Source organism: Epinephelus fuscoguttatus, linkage group LG14 (assembly GCF_011397635.1).
Source record: "Epinephelus fuscoguttatus linkage group LG14, E.fuscoguttatus.final_Chr_v1".
In the NCBI taxonomy this organism is placed as follows: Eukaryota; Metazoa; Chordata; class Actinopteri; order Perciformes; family Serranidae; genus Epinephelus; species Epinephelus fuscoguttatus.
Window position 1 is genome coordinate 30,902,239 of NC_064765.1, and position 20,989 is coordinate 30,923,227.

The 20,989-nt window shown below is 40.3% G+C and overlaps 1 protein-coding gene across 9 annotated transcripts; it reads right to left on the minus strand.

The window, feature by feature from the left end:
- Positions 1-1,211: 1,211 nt before the first annotated feature.
- Positions 1,212-19,619, minus strand: LOC125901419 (S100P-binding protein-like). 9 transcript variants are annotated; one of them, XM_049597119.1, is made up of 7 exons: positions 19,317-19,619; positions 17,181-17,972; positions 6,009-6,148; positions 2,436-2,590; positions 2,039-2,139; positions 1,643-1,739; positions 1,212-1,531 (listed from the first exon to the last, which is right to left on the minus strand). In XM_049597119.1, exons 1-7 carry the CDS (start codon positions 19,456-19,458, stop codon positions 1,408-1,410), a joined length of 1,551 nt encoding a protein of 516 aa, XP_049453076.1. In that variant the 5' UTR covers positions 19,459-19,619; the 3' UTR covers positions 1,212-1,407. The 9 variants fall into 9 exon arrangements, with proteins under 9 accessions (XP_049453076.1, XP_049453077.1, XP_049453079.1 ...); XM_049597120.1 differs by lacking the exon at positions 6,009-6,148 and adding an exon at positions 16,839-16,978; XM_049597122.1 differs by lacking the exons at positions 2,436-2,590; positions 6,009-6,148 and adding exons at positions 14,793-14,947; positions 16,839-16,978.
- Between the last annotated feature and the right edge of the window lie 1,370 nt (positions 19,620-20,989).

A 20,989-nucleotide genomic window follows, 5' to 3' on the forward strand; every position in this document is an offset into this window, starting at 1 on the left:
ACAAAACAATTTCTGCCTGCCCCCATATAAAAATGTATTAGGATATTACATAAATGAAAAGTTGTGTTGCCTTGATTTTAAGTGAAATGTGCAGGGATGTCCATTTACATGAATCTCGAGGCCTGTATGCAGGAACTAACTAAAACCTCATGTTAAACATTTCCAGGAATATGTAACAAATTTACATCACAAATTACTCTGCTTCTTTTCTATGCACTTGTCTTGACAAAACAATTGATGGTTGTTGGGTGACATGAACACTTAACATAATGCAATCCACTAACCCTGCCCAATCTGTTCAATTGCACAACTTTGAATGCTTTTTCAGAACCACTTGCTGAAACAGACTTGAAGCTATCAGGACCAAGAGACAAGAAATCAACAGGATAAACACATAAACTTGTCGGTACAGGTTTGGACTTTTACAGGCATATCCACAGTAAACATGGACTTGGAATACCCATAGAAATAGAATGAATAGAAAAGACATTGAGCTTGATTGTTTGCTGGTTTCATTTGACAAGTACAAAAGAAAATTTAGATTCTTGTTACGGTGAAAACACGTCAGTGGCGCAATAAAGTGCGTCGCACTCACCAGTTTGAGAACCCAATTTAGCCCTCTTCTTACAACTAATTTTCTTATCAACCAGAAAATTACAAACAATCCAAGTTTTTCTCTTTCACCAAACTAATACTAATGTTAGCTTTACTGCCTTGTTAAGACATCATAAAACACACTTCATTTGAACTCAAAAGAAACAAAATAAAACTGTTCAAAACCATCTTAATTAGTCTTGGTAGTCATCTAGTTAGTCAGACCATTGTTTAAACAATTACAAACTCTGAGTTAGATGTGAAAATATGCTGATCTCACTTGTTCTCACTTGCTTCGGCAAACATGCATTTGATGCCAGCAAGAAACAGAGAAATATGGTAATATTTGAAAGTGACTGATTGCTTATTGGAAAATACTATTCACCTGCTTGTTGTGTCATTACTGCAGAACTTCAGCTCAGTGAGTTTGCAAAGTGCTCCAAGTCGGTTTGTTTATCTGAGTGGTAATGTCCATTCTACTTATTCTTTTTCTATGGAAATACTTTTGCACTCATTCCAACAAGTCCAGCATTTCAAATAGCAAAAGAACAAAACATACATAAAATACATATTAAAACAAGAACAGTTTCAATTAAAAAAAGGGGGGGGGGGGGGGGGTAGGCAAGGCATTTAAGATGCTTGAACCCTTGGGTTCCTTGGCATTATTCCACAAATCGTGCATTAATTTTCTTAAACACTGACACGTTATAATATTGATATTGCTAACATTTATAGGTATAACATTAGAACAGGACTGAGTCCAGCATGCTGACCTCTTAAGTGCAAGTGTTTAGAAGACCGTCCTAAACAAATTTAGACGTGGCTCCTTTCAAATATCTTGGGGACCTTGGCGAATCGTTTGTTCGCACAGTTCTTGGCCTGCCATTCCTGGAGGGTCACCTTTGGAATTTGGTTCCCAAAGCGTCTTACATAGTTCCTAAAAGTAAGAAAATATCCATATTTTACATTGGCTGAAACAGGTCTGCCTCAAGACAATTTTAAGTCCACACCTCCTCATAACTAAAGAAACCCACAGAGAAAGATGTACCTGCGAGTAATATCAGAAGGATGCTGCCACCGTCTGCCAGTGCCTGGTGTCTGGTCTGCCACATGGTTCATCAGATTCTGCAGCTCAGTCATGACATCTGCAGGAAACACAAATGTATTTCTTTACAACCTCATTTAAATATTAAGCTTAAATAGACTAAATCACAAAGTGGAGAAAACATTACAAATATAACATAAATGTTCTGATGTATAGTTCAATGTACAGTTCAAATAATTGCTCAGTTGTTATATTGACTGCGGTCATTAAAAGAGACACATGAACACCATGATTCCTTTAAGTGTTTGTTCCGTACAGCCCTGCATTGCTATGAAAAAAATTGTTAACAGCAGTCTCAGTGTGGTTCTCTGGTGTTTCTGTTAGAGCTCAGGGTCATACCTTCTTCTGCTCGCTGATGCTCCTTCAAATGTCTGTTGACTTCATGAACATACAGCTGTTTCTCACGGTCCCAGTCCTTCTCACTGTCAAATAACACTGGCCTGAAAGGGACAAAATTGTTACAAAAGCAGGCTTAACCACATTCAGCCATACAAGACATCTCATGCTGCAGAGAGCAATCCATGAGCATAGTAAAAACAAATCAAAGTTAAAAAAAAAACAAAACATGACCCTATAGACACTGATGACACAGAAAGGCAGAAAGGTAAAAAATGGGATGATTATCAAGGATAGACACAACTGCCTTTACAATTATTAAGCCCTAGCCAAAATTTCCACACTGCGTTTTATATGGATGTACTGCTCCCCCTACAGGTGACAGAGGATACTACAGTACCTCTGACTGCTGGCACTGACAGTTTTGGCAGACATGGCAGCTCTGTTCTCATCTGGGCTTAACTTGGTGGGCTTAGCAGTCTGGACTGGCAGAGGTGCAGCATCTGTTTTACTGCTGGAGGTGAGCTGATTGGGAACCACCACAACCGATTTCACCTTGAAAAAGCACACAAGGTGTGTGTGTGTGTGTGTGTGTGTGTGTTTGTGTGTGTGTGTGAAAATACAGTATGTAAACAAGTTTTCGTTATTGTTAGTGATTTATCGATACATATCAATTCTAGAGCTGTGCAAAGAAATCAAATATCACCACGCACCAAATTCCAATTTGAGGTCCAGTACTTTGTGATCAGGTATCTGACACATAGGGCCTATTAGAACACGACACAGACATGGAAATTGGACCAATTTTAAAATATGCCGCTATTGTCATTGCGCCTCAGTCAACTATATCCTCCCAAATTTTCTTAAGAACGAATTTGGGGAAAAAGTCCTGCTAAAAGTCGAGGTCAGATTCACGACATGTTGTTAAATGGCAGAAGTCTTCGCACCTGTATTCTTATAATGATGACTCTCATGGTCCTTGAAAGTTGATAAATGTGCAAGTTGATCCTAATAAACATAGGTAAACGCCCTGCAAATCCATATACAGGAGCATAAGACTCCTCGGCCATGTGCACTCTTGGAGACTTAAGAAGAAGCAGAAAAGTAGAGGGAATTAAGTCAAGATTGCCCAACCACAGGTCTCAAGGGTGAAGTAATTATGTACTCAAAACGCTGCTTCATCACTTTTTGTCCCACCCGCCAGACTGTGATATTTTCTAGCTTGATCAATCACTAATAATTAGAGGACATGGTTCCCATTAACACAACTGATGTAAACTGAAGAGTTTGTGTTTTTTAAAAGGTCATATTGCTTCCTGACTGTCTCACTGTGACACTGGGCTGTTCTGATTACTCTTTGACTCTTCCCCCTGCATTACAGCAAGCTCTTGCATTCAGTATAGTCATAGCTACAAGTGTTATTTTGCCTCCTCTCCTTGCTTCACCAAATGGCTAGATGACATGGTTTGTCTACATCCTGAGGAAATTTGGTAGGCTGTCTAACTCCCTCATCACATTTTCTAAAATTTGGGAACCTTTTATTGAACACATCAAAAGGATGAGGAGTCGAGCTGACTAATCACACTGGACTACTTCCTTGCATTAGACTGCACTGTGTGCTTCAAACTACCTGGACACTGTGGGTGTTTCTCAAAGTCAAGGAACCTTCCCTCCTAAGAAAGGATTCTCCAGATGCAAGGCAAGGGTCCTTCCACACAGACAAATATGGTAGTATTTTTAGAGACTGTGGCTTTTAGGGAGAATTTATCTCTGGATCATACTTCAGAGTAATGAATTAAAGACAGCAGCTGAAAAAACTTCTAAATTATCACTTACAGTATAAACACAGACTCTCAAATTGAATAGCGGATCTGATCTGATGAGCCGCGCTGCTCTGAAACAGCTGACCTGCTGCCTGTACATGATACCGCTGTGTAATCCTCCAAAATACGTTCACCTGAAAACAAGTGAGTGATGCTTTGACCTGCAGGATATTCCAACATATTGCATTTACTGTGGCTGTTCTCACCGCGATTCCCCCGAAAAATACACCAATTGAAGCTGACAGAATGAAAGCAATTATCATGTCGTTATCATGTGAATAGTGGGGGGGAGCGGAGGAGGACACTTAGCACTCCATCTCTGCTGTAAATGATTAATTAAAAAACTTTTGTTTTTATCTAAATCAAGTTATTTTAAAAAGCTCATTATTTTGCAGTGGATGCATTGTAAAGTGTGAATTATGAGCTGTCCTTTTTTTCCCCACATTTGTATGATAAAAACAATTACATCCTGCCAGTCTTCGCTGGCCCAAGTTTAATTGAAGAGGCCACACCTTCACCTCCAGCAAATCGTGTGCAAAGCATTGTGTGGATTTTATACCAACTGAGGATCCACACACAGGGCTTGACGCTAACTTTTTTCCCAAGGAGCACATGTGCTCCTAAGTTGAAAAAGTAAGGAGCGCACAAAGAACTTTAGGGGCACAATGTAAATTGATCAAATAATGTGTTTTCCGTAATAAACATGATGCAAATAGACATTTACAAGCAAAATTATTTAATGAATTTGTATACAAAATGTACAGAAAGGTAAAATCATCAAGTTCTGAAAAAGTATTGCAATTTAATTGTGTCTTTAATGTTATTATCTTATATATATTATCTTTGCAATATGATCATCTTATATATTGTTATTACTATCCTAAAACATTCTCCAGGTCCTCTGAAACTCTGCAGGACTCATTTCTACCCTGCCCAGCAGCGGTACCATGACAAACGGTCCCTAACTGCGGAGAGAACAGAGCAGGCTTCCCCGGAGGTCTGCCGCTTTTCCCGGTCCCTCTTCTCCACCACACTTCGACTTATTCCCACCCAGCCGACAGCCTGGCCGTGGAGAATGGTCCCTAACTGCAGGGAGAACGGAGCGGGCTTCCCCGGAGGTCCGCCACTTTTCCCAGTCCGTCTCCGCCACACTTTGACTTATTTCCACCCAGCCAACAGCCTGGCCATGGAGAACGGTCCCTAACTGTGGGGAGAACGGAGCAGGCTTCCCCGAAGGTCCGCCTCTTAACCCGGTCCGTCTCCTCCGCCACACTTTGACTTATTTCCACCCTGCCGACAGTGGGACTTATATTCATTGTGCCGACAGTGGCTTGGAAAACCGCCCATAACCGTGTCACACGGGGAAGAGGGAAAGCAGCTGGAGTTCCTCCAACATTTGCAGTTAGCTGCTTCGGGTGATTTTTTTTTATGCGCACATGTACGCCTAAATATTTTTTACAGTTCGCACACACCTATTTTTAGTCGCAAATGCGAGTTAAATGTTCGCACTGTCGAGCGCTGACACATGCATCCTTGGAATTTCTCTGAAAGAATGCCTCAGTCCTCTGTGAAATTTGGAGGGATCCTTGACACAACAATCCTTCAGCAGGGTTCCATTACGTAGCCTCCTTGAAATTTTTGGTGAAGGTTGCTTCCTTGACTTTGAGAAACACCCTATGTCACCATTGGACCTTCCCTGACCACTCATGGTCTTTAACCCATGGATGCTATCTCTCTGCCTCAAAGTTCCTGTGGACACAAAACGAACTGGCGTATTATTACACTGTTTTTTCTCTGTCAGTGCTTCTGTTTATCTTATAATATCTTATCATCGTTATTACTACTAGTTTTATTATTTGTTTTTGTCATCATCTTTTTTTTCTGTCCAGTATTTCTTATGTCAGTGTTTGTGTATTGTTAGTGTTAAAAACTGAAATAAAATCTTTTTTTTTTCTTTTAATTACACTGTGTGCCCTCCATGTCAATTTATTAAATATTAGTGTTTTTCAAGGTCTTTAATTAAAGTGAGAAATGTCAGTATTGGAGCAACACTACTACAAACTATACATCATACAAAATTAACTCAGTGAACAAATGTGGCTAATGTGTATAGGACCACACCATCAGTACTTCCTGATCAAACAGCTTACCTGAACTTGGAGGGGTAATGTTGTCTCATAACTGGTGTCCAAAGTGGTTTCCTCTCCACCTAATGTGACTTGACCGATGGAGGACTCCAATATGGGGGGACCAATATTCCACTCCTCTTCAACATCTCCTTCTAAATGCTCTACGGGAGAGATATGAGAGATATAAATCACTAACAGTGAAAGAAACATGCTATCCAGACAGCTCAGTTTGTTTATGACAATCTGGCTCAGATGAACTTTCAGGATGGCATTCCTCTGGCACCTCAACCTAATCCATCCTGAGCAGAGGGGTAAGAGGCAGCTGACAGTATACTGACTGAGAAAGGGTCTTACCTGTTTTACTGTCCTTTGAGTAGGACATGGAGAAATAGCCTTTGTCATCATCTACTTTCTGATGCGTTTCTTTTTTGAGCTCCTCTTCTCTGTCCTCCACTTTTTCAGCTCCTCGTTCCAGCTTCTGTCCATGCACTACAGTGAGAGTAGCCACTGGATTGTTTGGAAATGTGCTGCTACATGGACTTTTGCAGCTCTCTACACTGTCAGAAAATCCTTCACTACTATTTTTTTGGCCCAAGGGAATGACACACGAGATGTCATCAACATCACAGTCAAAGGGAGGTGCGAGGTTTAAGAGAACCTTCTCAGACTTCAAACTGTGTGGCTCAGTCCCCTTATCAACCCCTGGCTTTGTTGAGGATGCACGTTCCTCATGTTTCAGGTGTACCTGAGAGCTCACACTTCGTTTTACTCCACTCTTGGCTTCTAGTGTCTTGTCTGACAATTTAGGCGTAGAGATCACAAAAGAGGACATGGAGTCCTGTCCTGCAGGAGGGCTGCAGAAGTCCATGAAACAGCCGAGGTCAGGGAACAAATCCTTTGGACTACAGACTTTTTTTGCCGGAGTCTCATAACCATCATTTGGACTGGAATTCTTCAGTTTTCTCCTCATGGCACAACTGTTTACTATCACGATTTTTAAATTAATAAATGGGCTTGAGAGCCTTATCTGGTGATGGAGACCGGCCTTTTGCTCACAACTGCTCTTCCTTGAGTAGATGGACAGCGATGCCAGGTGTCTGGTTGGATTGAGCCTATTGAAAACTGTATTTATTGTTTAAAGTGCTTTTTTATCCATGTCTGTTGGGGAAAACACATACAGTGACCATCAGTTAATTACCATCAGATTATTATTTTGGAAAAATAAACAAACACAAAAAGAAAATGACTGAAACTAAATCATAGTATTAATTTTTTTTTTACTTTTGCAGTTACTTCAAACATTTTCACTTCATTAGTAGCTTATGGATTGCCAGAAACATCGAGGATGTATGGTTGAAAATTAACTGTGGCTGGTGGATTTCAAAATCGACCACCCACTCAATAGATTACCAGTTATTTTTCTCTTTGTTTGTTTCTTTGTTTTTTAGCAGCCATTTGCATATTTTACCAGCATTTAGCAGGTGCTAATTCCCAATCCTGGTAGGATAACAAACACATGCACTGCAGACTACAGGCCTGGGCAAAAAGGGTCTGAATTCACACTGCAAACTGAAGAGACTGCCTGGATTACATTGCAAATTACACTGAATTGTACCTAATATATTATGTAACAAATGATTGATTGATTACCAACTATGTCAAGAAAGAAGACAGACATACAAGAAAACCACAAGAAAAACATATTTTTGTTCATTTAATCTATCAGCCTACAACGAGCATAAGTATAAAACATGTATATCTAACCAAAACCCTTAATTTATCCCCAAATAAGTCAGAAATGAATTGACACATTTACTATGACCTACTGGTGGGTTTAAGTTATCTTCACAGACTCATATTTTGCAGTAAAGATTTGCTCAAACCCACAGGGGTTTATCTTAGTTTTAAGATAAAGCAAATACTGACATGCTGTCAGTGTGCTTTAAATAGCCTGAGTATGAAATGATGCCTGACTTTTCTTCTGTTTATCTGGCATCTTAAATGGCAGACTCCTCTATAATGCCTTGGAATTCAACAATATCTGCTACTGTCAGCATGAGCCAGCATTAAGTGCTACAGCAAGTCATGTTAGGCAACGTTACTGAAAGATATACAGCTGCACACAGTTGCATTTGCTGGCGTTATATTTTGGGACACCTTGTCATACATGTAGTTTCGGAAACAAGGCAACAAGTGTCAGAGATTAACAGGACAATTCAGGGTTAACGTTAGCTAACCTATTTCTCTCACTGTAAGTTATACTAACGTAAGAATGAACTTTGCGGTTAGCTTATATTAGAGCCCAAACAGTCAAAACACTTGGTGATGGAAAAAAAATACACTTACTTAATGACATTGGACATTTACAAATATCACTTATCGATTAACGTTACAGTTTCCAACAACAAATTTAAATATCATTGAAGGTGCTTCCCCACGCTACAAGTAACTGGCAGTGGCCGCTAGCTAGCAACAGCTAGCTAATGCTAACTAACTTCCGTTAGCATTACAAATAATTTGGAGCACAGAAGGCAGGCGGTGAGCGGTAAGTTATGGTAAACTGATGTCAGTCAAATAAATTTTCTGTACAAAAATGTGGTGGCATGTAAATAAACTCACCTCCCACCAAAAATCGTTAGCCTGTGGTTTGATACACACACAGTGCACTCTGCCTCGCTCAATGCGCCAGATGAAATAACGGGCACAAGGGGGTGGGGGCGCTGTTCAAGTTCAAACTTGTGATCGGCCGTTTGATGTTGTTAGTTCAGCTACTGATTTTTGGCTCCTAAACCGACAAAACTCTAATTATAACTCTAAAACGAAAAACTGTTCCCGAATTTAGATTATCAGCCAACACCTCCATCTTCTCACAGCAGATATTTGGACGTTACAAGGTGGAAAAGCACAATTGAAACATTAACGATGGCTCAGTTCCATTAAGTGTGCTGGTAAGCTAATACATTGAGCCAGCATGCACAATACCAGGACCTGCCCTAAATGGAACGCAGCTATCATTAACTTTATTAACTGTGACCTGACAAACTGTCTGCCGTGAAAAAGTTGTGTGACATAATCAGTAAACACGAGGATCAGTGAAAGATACCTAGAAATATTTCACACTGTATGAGTTTGAGTGTTTGTGTGTGCCTGTTGTTAGGAAGCCAAAAATAAACGAGTTGTCTTGTAAATGCAGCTGATTGTACAGTAGTGAGCTTAACATATTCCCAAATCTGTGAAGTTTATGAGATCATATTTATTAATTCAACTTTAAGACAGTCTTTTTTAATTTTGTCGTGGCTCTTCTTTTGTATCAATTTTATCCTCTGCATTTTAATGTATCTGCATATTAGAGCTCACACCAATGCTGCACTTTGGGGTTAAAGCAAGCAAACTCTAATTTAGGTGGTTCAGGTTGAGAGTCAGGGCTTGGTGAATCAAACATCTAATTCTTACCTGGACTTGCATTACCCAGATATGGGGACCTTAAAGGATTATGTTCAAATAAGAAAAACAATTACCATGAGTGAGCTCAATCCTGATATCTGGGTGCAAAACATGCAGTCACAATGTCAATTTGGAAGTTTAAGAGAAACAGCCAATGAAGAGCCTTCAGAGATCAAAACTAAAGTAGAACCAAACTTCTCTTCTTTTCCAGACACCACTGGGGCTGAGAGAGAAAATATGCTTGACATGGACATGCAAAATATGATCCAAGTAGGATAACAGTTTATTAAGGCAAAAATAATGTGCACATGCAAAGATACTTAAAACATTTAGGGCAATATACATTTTAAATATTATAAAAAGGAAGCCTGTTTGTGTAGTCAGTTTTACATGTTTGAAATATGCCAGCAGATGGCTGTGCAGTCTCTCACACTGCAACAAAAAATACCCCTCCATTAAACACTTATTTACCCTCTGCTGCTCTACTGTTAAAGGGTAAATTCATATAAATTGCAGAGCTACATATTGCCATTTACTCATCACAGTATCCATCTCTGCAGATCTAATGTCATTAAGACATAATGGATAACAACTAACAACATCAAAGTATGGGAAGTTTAAAACTGGAGTGATCAGTGGACTGAAACAAAACACTAATGTAACCACCCCAGTCATGCTTCAGTCAACACAAGCTGACACACTAATGTGGTGTACATGAAACCATGCTCCAATTAATGACTCTCTGAACACTGATGGCCCTGTAACCACCAAACCATGAACAATTACACACACACTTACTGGCACACTTGTATCAGATTTATTTATTTAGCCCACTGCATGAAAGTTAACCTTTACTCAAGTGAGGTAAAAACAAATAAATCATGTCATCACTCCATTTGCACATGTAAATGACAAAGGTAAACTAAACTTTCTAGTGCAGTTTCTAGACTTCTGACCACTAAAAGCTCTTTTGCACTACTTAGGCACATTCACCCATTCACACACTGATGGCTGAGGCTACCATACAAGTTGCCACATGCTACTAAGTAGGCATTCACACACACTCACACAACAATGAAATGGCCATCAGGAGCAATTTCGGGGGTTCAGTATCTTGCCCAATGATACTTTGACATGTGGACTGGAGGAGCCAGAAATCAAACCCCAAATCTTCTCATTGGTGGACATCCCACTCTATCTCTGAGCTATGAGCCATGTGGTAGGTTTATCCTCTCACCCTCATATTGTGCATGTGCGTGTATAGACATTTCAGTAATTTCCTAAGTATTATACCTAAGTAGTATACAGAGGTAAAGTTGAAATATGAAATACAGTCCACTTTGAACAGTGTTTGACTGTCAAGTCACATAATGAATTTCACACATCTTTAAACTCCACTAAATCATGCACTGACCTACAGTGTACAAGTCCTGATGCTAAAGAAATTACAATCACTCACCATGGTAGCTGGCAGACTTCTACATGTACTGGTGCCTTTTTTGAGTGCAGTCGAACATACTAATACAGTAGATTTTCAGTGGAGTTCTGTACTCCACTTTGTTTGCAAAGTTAAAAAAAAAAAACACTATAAAAGCATGGGAGAAATGTTTTGTATTTTAATTTTGAAATGCTTACAGTCAGTCAGGCGTGGTTACCATGGCTGTCTAAGAGGCTTGGACTCAGGGTAGTTGTCCTAACAGCTGCCTTGGCAGATTAAAGTTCTTTATAATCTAGAAAGTAGGATCAGAGTCAAGATACACATACACTCATGTTGGCCTCCATTTCAAAACTTTTTCAATAGCTTTGTTAGTTATTTTTCAAGACACCTCATCCACACTCTCTCATCTCTATTCTACGAACATCACACAAACAGATGTTCACAAAGTCACTCTTAATTCACATGACTTCTAGTTTACAATGAACACATGAAAATGAATGAACACAAAACATACAGAGCCATTAGCCATGGTCATTTGACTTGTACAAAACAAAATAATTTCTTGTTAATTGTCATGGTGATAGCACACATCAGCAGGGCCAAAATCATGTCACACCAGTTTGAGAACCCAATTTCGCCCTCTTCTTACGCCGAATTTTCTTATTTAAACAGAAAAATACAACCGTACACCAATCCAAGTTTCTCTCTTTCACCGACTAAGACTAATGTTAGCTTTACTGCTAACCCTAACCCTAACCCTACCATCAATAAACACTTCAAACTCAAAAGACACAAAATAAACTCACCAAAACCATCGTAGTCAGTCCACTATTCAAACAATCATAAACTCTGGTTTGGTTGAAATAAACCCTTAACTTGACTTAGATGTGAAAATATATCTGCATGCATATTCGCTCTGTTTCTCAGCTGTCCACTGAGCAGCAGCTCTCACTTGTTCTCCAGAGGCAGCTACAGTAACGTCACATCATGCTTCAGCAAACATGCATTTAATGCCAACAAAAGAAACAGAGAAACACGCTAATATTTAAAAGTGATGGATTGCTTATTGGAAAACGTAGCATTCATCTGCTTGTTGTGTCATTACTGCAAAACCTCACCTCAGTGAGTTTGCAAAGTGCTCCAAGGCAGTTGTCTATACAAAAGTTACCCCGCTACAACGGTTGCAATGGCAAAAGTACACATAAAAAATGGCTGTCGCTCTGACCATCAGGCTATATTGATCTAAATGGCAATGTCTGTTCTACTTCTATGTCCTTCTATGGGAACACCTTTGTTCTCATTACAACAATTTCAAATTGTGAAAGTACAAAACTTACTTAAATATATATTATTACAGTCAGTGTTTCAAATGCAGTAAAAAGCAAAAAAGGCACAGCATTCAAGATGCTTGAAACCCTTGGGTCTCAGCATAATTCCACAACATCAAAACATGCATTAATTCTCTTGTATGGGGACATGCATAGTTAAAACAAAAAGAAACACCACAAACTGACAGACCAATAATACACACTACAAATTCTATTAAGAAAGAACATTGATATTTGTACCATTTTTGCCTAGTACAGCATTAGATACTCTGTGAACAAGACTGAGTCCAGCATGCTGACCTCTTAAGTGCAAGTGTTTAGAAGACTGTCCTAAACAAATTTAGACATGGCTCCTTTCAAATATCTTGGGGACCTTGGCAAATCGTTTGTTCGCACAGTTCTTGGCCTGCCATTCCTGGAGGGTCACCTTTGGAATTTGGTTCCCAAAGCGTCTTACATAGTTCCTAAAAGTAAGAAAATATCCATATTTTACATTGGCTGAAACAGGTCTGCCTCAAGACAATTTTAAGTCCACACCTCCTCATAACTAAAGAAACCCACAGAGAAAGATGTACCTGCGAGTAATATCAGAAGGATGCTGCCACCGTCTGCCAGTGCCTGGTGTCTGGTCTGCCACATGGTTCATCAGATTCTGCAGCTCAGTCATGACATCTGCAGGAAACACAAATGTAATATGTAAATGCGCTGAGCAGGGGGAGGTGTCAACAGATCCAGCTTGGCGCAGTGACAGTTTTGTGCCAAAAGGCTTCGCCAAAGGTGCACTAAAAGCTCGCCAGCTGAAACCACGTATACTGTCAGCGCAGGCGGAGCGCAGCCGGTGCAAGCCAAAATTTGGCTGACCGGTGGACAGTGCGCACACGTCACCAAAACCTCACGGGTAGGTTTCCAGAATGTCAGGCACATTAATAATGCAATAAATATTCACAAAAACCACTATTTAATGCAACTATCTGCAATCAGCAAATAAATGTATCTCTATACCGTCACATCTGATGTCAGATCAAAGGGGATTGGCACCGTTTGGCACGCGTAATGGAAACCCAACCTGATTTGATTAACACAGCTGCAAACTAATGAGTTCACATCCCTCTCAGCCAACCACAAACAGCCACAGCATCAGATAGGGAGTATATATTCAGCATCTGTCATCTTAGAAAAGTCAAAAGAAAAGAAACAGAGTGAGACTGCGAGAGAGAAAGAGAGAGCGCGCGCGCGAAAGAAACGCAACATTGACTTACAATTGTGGTGACCTCCTCCCAGGCTACCTTTGTATCATCAGCCTGTGGAGGTCTGCTCGCAGTGTTCGAATATACGGACACTGCGAGCAGACCTCCCGGACTAAAACATCTGTTTCCTCCTGGGAGGAGTTTGGCCGTCTGACGCTGCTGCTCTCTTCTGCCATGGCGAATTGAGTAAACTCTCATTACGCCTTCGCGCGGCGCATTTAAGGGCGAGGAGATGGGCTCATTTGATTGGTGTGATGTGAATCGGCTGTGTAAAACCCACTCCACGCCTTCTCTCCTCCCTCTTTCCGACTTGTGCAGGTAGGAGGGACGGAGGTGGGAAAGAGGAGTAGCTGCGCCAGCGCGCACGGTGTGCCAAACTTGCAAAATCCACCTGGCCACACCCAGTTGGCGAAGCGTAGGTATGCTGCGCCTCCGCCTCACCCGGTCTGCGAAACTAGAGGCCATTGTCTCAAAGCCACCAGACTCCACTGACAAAAACAGTAATTCTACTTTACAGAACAAGGAGAGTGCCGGCTCGATTCGTTAGTGTGTGAGATAAAGCTGAGAAAATTTTTGTTTAGTGGCTACAATACGTGGATGTGTGTTTGTGTGTGTGGATGTGGATGAGGTTAGCGTCGGCAGCTGAGAGGCTGTAGTATTATAATGGACTAAACCAAAATGTTTAAAAGTACAGATAAAAGAACCGATAACGTCAGAGCTTATCAACGGTCTACAGTCTAACTACAGTCTTTAATCATTCAGTGCCGGGTGTCATTTAACACCAGAATCCAGTACCCATCTCTACCTGTGCTACAAACATTTAACCTCTGCAGCATCATTGCTATGTGCAAAAAAGGTTCATGCACAGCCCTGCATTGCTACGGAAAAAAAAATCCATAAACGGAGGTCTCAGTGTAGCTCTCTGGTGTTTCTGTTAGAGCTCAGGGTCATACCTTCTCCTGCTCGCTGATGCTCCTTCAAATGTCTGTTGACTGCATGAACATACAGCTGTTTCTCACGGTCCCAGTCCTTCTCACTGTCAAATAACACTGGCCTGAAAGGGACAAAATTGTTACAAAAGCAGGCTTAACCACATTCAGCCATACAAGACATCTCATGCTGCAGAGAGCAATCCATGAGCATAGTAAAAACAAATCAAAGTTAAAAAAAAAAAAACATGACCCTATAGACACTGATGACACAGAAAGGCAGAAAGGTAAAAAATGGGATGATTATCAAGGATAGACACAACTGCCTTTACAATTATTAAGCCCTAGCCAAAATTTCCACGCTGCGTTTTATATGGATGTACTGCTCCCCCTACAGGTGACAGAGGATACTACAGTACCTCTGACTGCTGGCACTGACAGTTTTGGCAGACATGGCAGCTCTGTTCTCATCTGGGCTTAACTTGGTGGGCTTAGCAGTCTGGACTGGCAGAGGTGCAGCATCTGTTTTACTGCTGGAGGTGAGCTGATTGGGAACCACCACCACCGATTTCACCTTGAAAAAGCACACAAGGTGTGTTAGTGTGTGTGTGTGTGTGTGTGTGTGTGTGTGTGTGTGTGTGTGAAATTACAATATGTAAACAAGTTTTCGTTATTGTTAGTGATTTATCGATACATATCAATTCTAGAGCTGTGCAAAGAAATCAAATATCACCACGCACCAAATTCCAATTTGAGGTCCAGTACTTTGTGATCAGGTATCTGACACATAGGGCCTATTAGAACACGACACAGACATGGAAACTGGACCAATTTTAAAATATGCCGCTATTGTCATTGCGCCTCAGTCGACTATATCCTCCCAAATTTTCTTAAGAACGAATTTGGGGAAAAAGTCCTGCTAAAAGTCGAGGTCAGATTCACGACATGTTGTTAAATGGCAGAAGTCTTCGCACCTGTATTCTTATAATGATGACTCTCATGGTCCTTGAAAGTTGATAAATGTGCAAGTTGATCCTAATAAACATAGGTAAACGCCCTGCAAATCCATATACAGGAGCATAAGACTCCTCGGCCATGTGCACTCTTGGAGACTTAAGAAGAAGCAGAAAAGTAGAGGGAATTAAGTCAAGATTGCCCAACCACAGGTCTCAAGGGTGAAGTAATTATGTACTCAAAACGCTGCTTCATCACTTTTTGTCCCACCCGCCAGACTGTGAGGCGGGTGGGACAAAATTGGGACAAAATTGTTATAAAAGTATGCTTAACCACATTCAGCCATACAATAAATCTCATGCTGCAGAGAGCAATCTATGAGTACAATCAAAACAAAACCAAGATTAAAAAATATTAGCCCACAGACACTGATGACACAGAAAGGCAAACAGGTAACAATATGGGACGATGATCAAGGATAGACATGCTTGCCCCGTTTCACTAAGCCTTAGCCAAAATTTCCAGTTGTTTGTATGGGTTTACTGCTCCCCCTACAGGTGACAGAGGATACTACAGTACCTCTGACTGCTGGCACTGACAGTTTTGGCAGACGTGGCAGCTCTGTTCTCATCTGGGCTTAACTTGGTGGGCTTAGCAGTCTGGACTGGCAGAGGAGGTGCATCTGTTTTACTGCTGGATGTGAGCTGATTGGGAACCACCACCACCGATTTCACCTTGAAAAAGCACACAAGTTGTGTGTGTGTGTGTTTTGTTTGTGTGTGTGTGTGTAAATACAGTAATGTAATTTTGTACTGTCACTTTGTTACTGTTAGTGATTTATATTGCCAAATACCTTGATATCAAAATTGTGACATGATTGTAGGGGTTGACTGCTGGTTTGTTCACAAAATAGTGATATATAATATAGTGAGACTTTGGTAAATAATTGTCAATTATGTGGATATAATTAAGTGGGTAAAAACATAATACAAGAGCCAGAACAGTCTGGTAAATTACAATTTGCTGTAATGCAGCCATTAAAACATAAAGACAACACTTACGATATTGCAATATCCTAAATCTAAGATGATATCTAAAGAATATTGATGTCAATATATTGCCCAGCCCTAATCAATTCTGAGTATTTAAAACAGTTTTAGTAAACATTTTCTGCAGTATCAATACATGCGTTGTTTACTACACTCTGTTCACTCTGCTGTTGTCTGCTTCTGGCAAAGTAAAGAAAAGTCGTTATTGCTGTGTTATAGCCTTGTTATACTTATCTTTTAATAAAAAAATTAAATCATATGTCCTCAATGTCAAATTTTCACAGTGGTATGAAAAATTGTATTGAATATTGGAATTTTCAAGGTCTTGTATTGAGATAAGAAATACCAGCATCGTGACAACGCCAATACTAACTATATATTGTACAAAATCACCTCAGTGAACAAAGATGACTCCAAGTGTACAAAACCACACCATCAGTACTTCCTGATCAAACAGCTTACCTGAACTTGGAGGGGTAATGTTGTCTCATAACTGGTGTCCAAAGTGGTTTCCTCTCCACCTAATGTGACTTGGCTGATGGAGGACTCCAATATGGGGGGACCAATATTCCACTCCTCTTCAACATCTCCTTCTAAATGCTCTACGGGAGAGATATGAGAGATATCTGAGATATAAATCACTAACAGTGAAAGAAACATGCTATCCAGATAGCTCAGTTTGTTTATGACAATCTGGCTCAGATGAACTTTCAGGATGGCATTCCTCTGGCACCTCAACCTAATCCATCCTGAGCAGAGGGGTAAGAGGCAGCTGACAGTATACTGACTGAGAAAGGGTCTTACCTGTTTTACTGTCCTTTGAGTAGGACATGGAGAAATAGCCTTTGTCATCATCTACTTTCTGATGCGTTTCTTTTTTGAGCTCCTCTTCTCTGTCCTCCACTTTTCCAGCTCCTCGTTCCAGCTTCTGTCCATGCACCATGGTGAGAGTTGCAACTGGGTTGTCTGGAAATGTGCTGCTACTTGGACTTTTGCAGCTCTCTACATTGTCAGAAAATCCTTCACTACTATTTTTTTGGCCCAAGGGATTGAGACACAAGATGTCATCAACATCACAGTCAAAGGGAGGTGCGAGGTTTAAGAGAACCTTCTCAGACTTCAAACTGTGTGGCTCAGTCCCCTTATCAACCCCTGGCTTTGTTGAGGACGCACATTCCTCATGCTGAAAGCTCACACTTTGTTTTACTTCACTCATAGCTTCTAGTGTCTCGTCTAACAATTTAGGTATAGAGATCACAGAAGAGGACATGGAGTCCTGTCCTGCAGGAGGGCTGCAGAAGTCCATGAAACAGCCGAGGTCAGGGGACAAACCCTTTGGACTACAGACCTTTTTTGCCGGAGTCTCATAACCATCATTTGGACTGGAATCCTCTTGTTTTCTCTTCATGGCACAATTGTTTACTATTTCGATTTTAAAATTTATGAATGGGTTTGAGAGCCTTCTCTGGTGATGGGGAGCGGCCTTTTGTTCACAACTGATCATCCTTGAGTAGATGGACAGCGGTGCCAGGTGTCGGGTTGGTTGGAGCCTATTGAAAACTGAGTTTGATGTTGAATGTGCTTTTCTATCCATGTCTGTTGAAAAAAATGGGGGAAAAAACACACATATACCAGATCATCAGTTAATTACCTTCAGATTATTTTAGAAAAACAGCTTACACACAAAAAAGTCAATGACTTACACTAAATTATTATTACAAAATATTTTACCTTTGTGGTGAATTCAAACATTTTCACTTCATTGATAGCTCATAGATTACCAGAAACATCGAGGTTGGAGATTAACTGGCTGGTGGATTCCAAAATCGACCAGCCACTCAACAGATTACCAAGGTTTTTTGGCTGGTAGGTGATGCAAATCTAGCATCTATTTGCATATTTTACCAGCATTTGGCAGGTGCTAATTTCCAACCCTGGTAGGATAACAAACACAAGCACTGCAGACTACAAATTAGGGCAAAAAGGGACAAAATTCTAATTGCCAAAATGAAGTAAATGATGGGATTACATTGCTTATTTCACTGAATTGTACCATATCTGACTTCACGTCACAAATACGTCTGTTTATTTAATCCGTCATCCTTTCCAAGTATTAGTATTAAACCAAGAACTTTAACCCCATCGCAAATAAGTCAGAAAGTAATCACTCTCTATAGCCTCTTGGTGGGTGTAAGTTATCTTTACGAAACTAATATTGTGCGGCCTAGCTTTGATTTAAAGATCCATTTAAACAAATAATTCCCAAAGACACACTGTCAGTGTTTTTCTTTTTTTTTAATAAAGCCAGTATGAAATGACACCCCACTCTGCCTGCTATTTCTGTGGCATCATAAATAGTGGACTCCTTAAAATCTGTCTTGAGATTCAAAACTATCGGCCACTGTCAGCAGAGGCCAGGTTAAGTGCTACAACAGGTAATGCTATTTCCCAAGGTTAATAGTCACAGTTGCACGTGAGCATTTTTCCACTAGCTAAGTTAGCCTATAATTTAAGGAAAGCCGGTCATACATTTCTGAAACAAGCCAAAGTTTTAGAGATTAACTGGTCAATTCATGATTAGCTAACATTATGTTACATAATTCCCTTCAATGTTATGTTAGCATGAACTGCGCAAGTGTCTGTCTTTAAAACACAAACGCTGAAAACTTTTGGTGATGAAAACAAATAAATTACACTTGTGTAAGTTGGACATTTGCAAACGTCACGTTTCCAATGTTAAACTAAACAAATTTATGTGTCATTAAAAGGTGGTTCCCAATTATTTTATACAGTCTATGTTCCCAACGCTAAAAGTACTGGCGGGCATTAAGATAGCTAGCAGCATTCGTCATAGTTTAGCTAACGTTAATGCTAACTAGCTAGCTAACTCATTTGCGTCACAAATGATTTTGCGCACGAAAGGCAAATAAATAAACTCACCTTCCACCGAAAATCGGCAAACATCAAGTCCTGGGCCTGTTGCTTGATACTCACACGGCGCACTCTCTCTCAGCCTCCGGCACTGCGCCTGATTAAAGAACGGACACAAAGGGGTGTTCAAGTTCAAACTTGTGTTCTCCATTGTTGCCCTTTAATGTTGTTAGCTCGGCTACTGATTTATGGCCTCTGAACTGACAAAACTCTGATTCTTAAACTCTAAAACTAAATATTGTTCCCAAATTTAGATTATAACACCGCCACGGTGTAAAATCTCTTCACAGCAGACATTTGGACGTTACACAGGTGAAAGGTAACACAGGTGAAACTGATAACATTAACAATGGCTGAGTTCCATTAAGTGTGCCAGTACGTTATCCCAGTGAGCTAGCATGCACAATACCAGGACCTGCCCTAAATGGAACGCAGCTGTCATTAATATTATTTATACACTTGTGCTTCTCCTACTGTGACCTGACAAAATTGTGTGTGACATAATCAAGAAAGAAGAGGATCAGTAAAAAATACCTGAAATGAGTTTGAGTGTGTGTGTGTTTGTGTGTGCCTGCTGTTAGGAAGCCAAAAATTTATGAGATCACATTTATCATTTTAACTCGAAGACGGGCTCCAGCTCTGTCTCATTATGCTCACTGTGATGAACAACTTCAAAAGTTCCTTGTTTTCATCTTGTGGCTGTTCTAAACTATTAATTTTGTCCTCTGCATTTTAATGTATCTGCATATTAGAGCTCACACCAATGCTGCACTTCAAATAATTACCATGAGTGAACACAATCCTGATATCTGGGTGCAAAATATGAACAGTCACAATGTCCATTTGGAAGGTTAAGAGAAACAGCTGATGAAGAGCCTTCAGAGATCAAAACTAAACTAAGAACCAAACTTCTCTTCTGTCCAAGACACCACTGGGGCTGAGAGAGAAAATGTACTTACATGTGACATGGTTGAACTGACATCCACAATGTGATCCAAGTAGGATATTTTAGTGCAATATACATTTTTAATATTACAAAGAAAGACTGTTTGTGTAGGCACTGTTTGACATTTGAAATGTTGGTTATGACAGGTTAGAGGATTGTCATAAACACCAGCACACTACATTTCAAATGCCAGCAGATGGCAGTGCAGCCTCTCACACTGCAACAAAAAGCTATCCCACATTCAACATTAGTTTACCCTCTGCAGCTCTAAGTTAAAAGGGTAAATTCAGATAAATTGCAGGGTACATATTCCCACTTAATAATCACAGTATCCATCCATGCAGATGGGTCAGGTTTTATTTGCTGAGGTCTTGAAGTATCTGCCACTGAGACTGTTACTGACAGCCCAATACAATGGAGGTAAATAAAACCTGTGGTGATCACACGTAGACAACTGAAAATTGTCTCGATGGAGATCTGTAGATTATCCTGAGTAACCAGGACATTGTAGCCGCTAAAAATTGGGAAAATATTTTACTGCAAAGTGGGTGAAAAATGCTGTTGAATTCTTTTGGATGTTTATGAGACTGAACACAAGTCCAAGTTAATGAAACTGGTGTAGTATTCATTGATCATCCTGCAGCTAAAAGTAGCCTCTAACTGGCTGAGTGAGGAGAAACTCCTACAAATGTCTTCAGCACTCCCTGGTAGTTCAGAGGACTCCTAAGTCATTGAG

Excerpts from the sequence above, each read along its gene's own strand:
- LOC125901419 (XM_049597119.1), bottom strand. The coding sequence starts at position 19,458 with ATGGAGAACACAAGTTTGAACTTGAACACCCCTTTGTGTCCGTTCTTT. Across the intron at positions 2,591-6,008 it reads CATTACCCCTCCAAGTTCAG|GTGAAATCGGTTGTGGTGGT; the intron begins GTAAGCTGTTTG and ends TGCTTTTTCAAG. Across the intron at positions 1,740-2,038 it reads GCATCAGCGAGCAGAAGAAG|ATGTCATGACTGAGCTGCAG; the intron begins GTATGACCCTGA and ends TGTTTCCTGCAG.